The following is a 4,554-nucleotide window of genomic DNA, read 5'->3' as shown; positions in this document are numbered from 1 at the left end:
CCAAGGTTTAAATACTTCGGTTATAAATTTTATTGGATTTTGTTACTTGTGACAACCAAACTTTTGTACGAAAGGATTCTCTGTTGGTTTAGAAACTATACTTACAATGTGATTATTCTTATAAAATTATTTACTAGCAAGAATCTAATCGTCAAAATGGCACCATTGCCGGGAAATTGCAAACGTGTGCCATATTATTGGTTATTATAGATATTTACTTTTTCGTTTCTTTTTTTTAGTGTTTCTAGTTTTAGGAGTTTATTTTCATTATACACCGAATAGCGGCAGTTTTTTTAGGGATTTGCGACAGTTTTTAACCACCGCAAAATGAAATTCCAGCGGTTCCACAAAGTCGCCTATTAGGGGGTTGTAATTTGATTTTGCGGCGGTTCTAAAAAACCGCTGGCATAACCGCCGCTGAAAACCAAGCCAACACCTATCTTTACATATTAGGTTGCTGAGAGGAGAACAAAAAGAATTAAGATTACCAGCTGAGCAATCATGAAGAACCCAATAGAAGAAGACCATGTCTTTCAACATAGGACCAGCTGCAAGACTTGGTGACAAAAATTAGTGCCTGGCTAATAATGCTGACTTGTAGGTAAAGGGCTGCCATCATTTCTGCAGAGCTATGTCTCGGAGACCTTACCCCAAATTTGTCCTGCAATAACAGAAAGTTAGTGTTCATAACTGTCACAATTTCCACTAGTAGGTGATAACATGTGAACTTTTCATAGATGAATCTAATGTATAAATTTATGACAGAGCTCATCCCTACTGATTTCTACCTACAACCAAATATACTGAAAGAAACGTGCGTGAAATTAAATTGTCTATTTTCCTGAAAATTAAGTTATATTCCACAAGCTGAGTGCTCATTTTGATATTTTAGTAATGCACGTTCTCCAAAATAAGCATGAGCTCAAATTTCACCAAAATATAAAACCTAACATAAGTCAAACAAGGACCATTAAACTCATATCTAAGGACAAAACAATAGTACGTACCTTGATTGTCCTGCCACCGATTTCCAATTGACCATTCAAGCTCTGTGCATTTCTCGCATCTTCAAGGCATGCAAACTACAATAAACAATGGTTCAATCAACTGACACTGCTAGAAAAAAATGCAATTTTATAGAAGACTAGTCTCTCAAGTCCTACAGACTGTAGTTCAATACAATCAAAGCTTCCGCATAGAATATGGACAACCTCTTCAAATATTACTATAACATATAATTTTAGAAAAGGAGAAGTTATAAAAACATAAAGGAAGAGGCAACCAAAATTGAATGCATTTAACCAAACAAAAAAGTCATGATTAATCACCTGCACAAAGTCAAAACCTTTGCAGTTCCCACTTTCATCAAGAGGCAGCTGGACAAGCTCAACCTGACCAAATGCTTCAAATACCTAAAAAATGAGACCAAGGAAGACAAGAGAATAAAACAGGCAATTAGAAGGGGAAAGATTGGACTCAAAAATAATAAATCAATAAAATGTGAAGGAAAAACAAGATCCTGAGTTCAACTAATTGACAAAGAAAGGGAAGAGAAACAAAAACACTAGATACATTCTAAGTACATGAGTCTAGCTCATTCTACAATCAGAATTGTATCATATCATGACGACCCCTTACGGTCTATTAAATCTAGAGACTCATTTAGAAGTGACGAATTGTACATAGGCCAAAAGAAAAATAAGTGCTCACCATCTGAAGATCAGTTTCGGTCATATTGAAATGCAGATTGCCTACATATAGCCTTCTTGCTACCCCTGAATATGGGCCTATAACTCCAGCAGGTCCAGTAGCAACAGATGTTGTGGACTGAACCAAATTTTTTTCTGCTTCTGATGGCTTCACCATCACTGGTTGACCAAGAAGAAATTGGCCAGAAAGTGCTATTGCCATGTTGACAGGCATGACATCATAGAACTCAATATACCTGTAAACATAAAAAAAAAATATTAATTATATAAAAATAAAAAGCCATTGAAAGAGCAGGGTTATAAAATGTAACTTTTAATTACAAATGCACTGATGGCCCATTAATTGAGATGGTGAAAGTTTTGTAAAATCACTGTACATAGAGAAACAGATTTCGATACATATAGAAAGGGGGAAAAGATAATAGACCATTATTACAATGAAAACTTGGCAAAAACTATGATTGTTAATTCCACAGTTCCCTCGCATCATAAATATATCAGTATGTATATTTGTCAACCCCTATGGTGGTGTTCGGTGTTCATAAAACTAGCACACAATTTTTAAGTTGTACAAATTCACTTGAATCAAACATGATATACAAATTCTCAAGATATAATGCCATCCTTCATTCATTTATTTAACAACCAACAGCACCTGTTTCATGCTACTCCCCAGTTTCCATAACTATTAACATAAGTTAGCATTCAAGATTCTTAAATGGGAAAAGTATGATAGTCATCAGTGGCAACTACATGGCTAATTATAATTGCAAGCAAGCTATTGCATCTTACTTCTCTCAAACTCTAATGAGTCCAATTAAGAAGCTTCATTCGGACCCCATTAATTAATAATTATATATATTGGCATATCATATGATTATCTACCAATAATATATATCTTCATGACATTTACCTAATTTGATAACTAACATATATATAATGTTAGGTAATTAATATGTTGGAGTGTTGAGAAGCAGTATAGAATGCGTTAAAATATTCTATGGTTACATCATTTTCTTATCATACTTACATTTCTCTCCAATGATTTAGTTCTGTGCACAGGGATGTAATGCATACCCAACACCCTTAGAGCTTCTTGAATTACGGTCCATAATGGTATTGTCATAATGGTACCTAAAGAGATAATGGTGAAAGAAAATATCATTGAAAAATCATACAACAGTCCAAGCAAACTACATGAAGGTCATTCAGCACAATATTATCTTACCATCATTTAGTATGGCAATGATCAACACCATAAAGGGTGCAAAATCAAACTTCCAAATCAATGCAATAAACATGAAATAAAACTGCAAAATAAAAAGTAAATCAAATAAAATTATATGAACTATTTAATTAGGTATGTAAAAGAAAATTAAATTACACTCCTAAACCAATTTGATCTTCATACGTTTATTCTATTCAATTAAATGTCTTTTATATACATGTCAAACTTTATGTATTGAAAGTTCCCAACAAAATAGCATATTGTGAAACATGTTCAAAATACTTGGCATATTGTCGAACACTTGGCATGCAAAAGCATAAACAATACAAAATAGCACTAACAAGCATTCTTTGTAACACTAAATGAAAATTCAGCACCAACGACATAAAAAATTAGCAGCATTTTACAGTGACTCAACAAAGCATCAGTCAATAAATCCAAACAAATTGAAATTCAACCTGAAAAAGCTCTTAACAGCATGTTTAACTATGCATAAACTAACACTAATTCTAATAAGAAAATCCTAATTCTACCTAAACTCAACTAACAGCAGCAAATAATTCTAACCAAATCAAATTAACACTAGAATCAACATATAACTAATCCTAAATTAACCAAAACAGAGAAGAAAAGGTGATATGAGAACCTGAGTCAAATTAACACTAGAGTGGCTCTATTCTGATTCTGTGATTGGGAATGAGGGAGGCATGGGTAAACTAGAGAGCCACAGGCCCATAGTGCGAGGTTGTAAGGAGGGGAAGAAGATGGTCACGGTAGCGCTTGATGGTAGCCGACAGCGAGACAGAGAAGGCATGAGACAGGGGAAGAGAAAGAGAGAAAGGGTTTCCGCGGTGGTTGTTCGGCAAGGGTGGAAGAAGAAGAAGAAGAAGAAGAAGAAGAAGAAGAAGAAGAAGAAGAAGAAGAAGAAGAAGAAGAAGAAGAAGAAGAAGATGACGGTGGTGGTTTTGTGGTTCTGATGGAGACTCTGGGGATGATGATCGATGGTGGCGCTACGTGGGTGGTCGCTAGGGCTGGACAAGGGGGAATGATTAATCTGGTGACGGGGCATTTAGGGGCTCTCTTCTTGTTTTGATTTGTTGCCGTTGGGAAGCAAATCGCTGCTATTTTGGTTCCTTTTGTAGCAGAGCCCAAACCGATATCATAATGGCCGCTATCTTGTCAATTGGCTGCGGTTTGATAAACAGCTGCTAATTAGCCGCTGCTATCTTTCGTGTTTGTTGTAGTGTTAATTGCTACTATGAATTCTCACCCCTCTAACTTTATGTTTGGTTACAATATTATTGTAAGGAATGGAAACTATAATGAAAATAGGCATCAAGGTTGGAAGAATCAAAGATGGGAGGAGCCACAAGGATTTGATCAACCCTCTTGGCAATAACCCCCTCCAATGCGCCATAACCAACAACCATTCTGTGATGCATACGAAGACAATAGTTATGGTGGACCCCTTCGTAACAAACCACCTCTACCAAATTACTATAGTCAAGAGCCATTCTGAGGTTCGTACCAAAATGATAAATATGATGGACCCCCTTGTAGTTACCAACAAGCCCTATCATATGCCTATGAACCACCTCCACAACATACCTTTGAACC

General features: G+C 35.7%; 1 protein-coding gene across 1 annotated transcript; it reads right to left on the bottom strand.

Annotated features, from left to right (window-relative positions):
• Positions 1-499: 499 nt before the first annotated feature.
• LOC112721449 (uncharacterized) lies at positions 500-2,821 on the bottom strand. Its single transcript, XM_025772514.1, has 5 exons — positions 2,787-2,821; positions 1,711-1,945; positions 1,329-1,412; positions 1,008-1,082; positions 500-661 (listed from the first exon to the last, which is right to left on the bottom strand). The coding sequence occupies exons 1-5, from the start codon at positions 2,819-2,821 to the stop codon at positions 500-502; spliced, it is 591 nt and encodes a 196-aa protein (XP_025628299.1).
• Positions 2,822-4,554: the final 1,733 nt, after the last annotated feature.

Source organism: Arachis hypogaea, chromosome 11 (genome assembly GCF_003086295.3).
Source record: "Arachis hypogaea cultivar Tifrunner chromosome 11, arahy.Tifrunner.gnm2.J5K5, whole genome shotgun sequence".
Lineage (NCBI taxonomy): Eukaryota > Viridiplantae > Streptophyta > Magnoliopsida > Fabales > Fabaceae > Arachis > Arachis hypogaea.
This window is presented reverse-complemented; position numbering and strand designations above follow the sequence as displayed.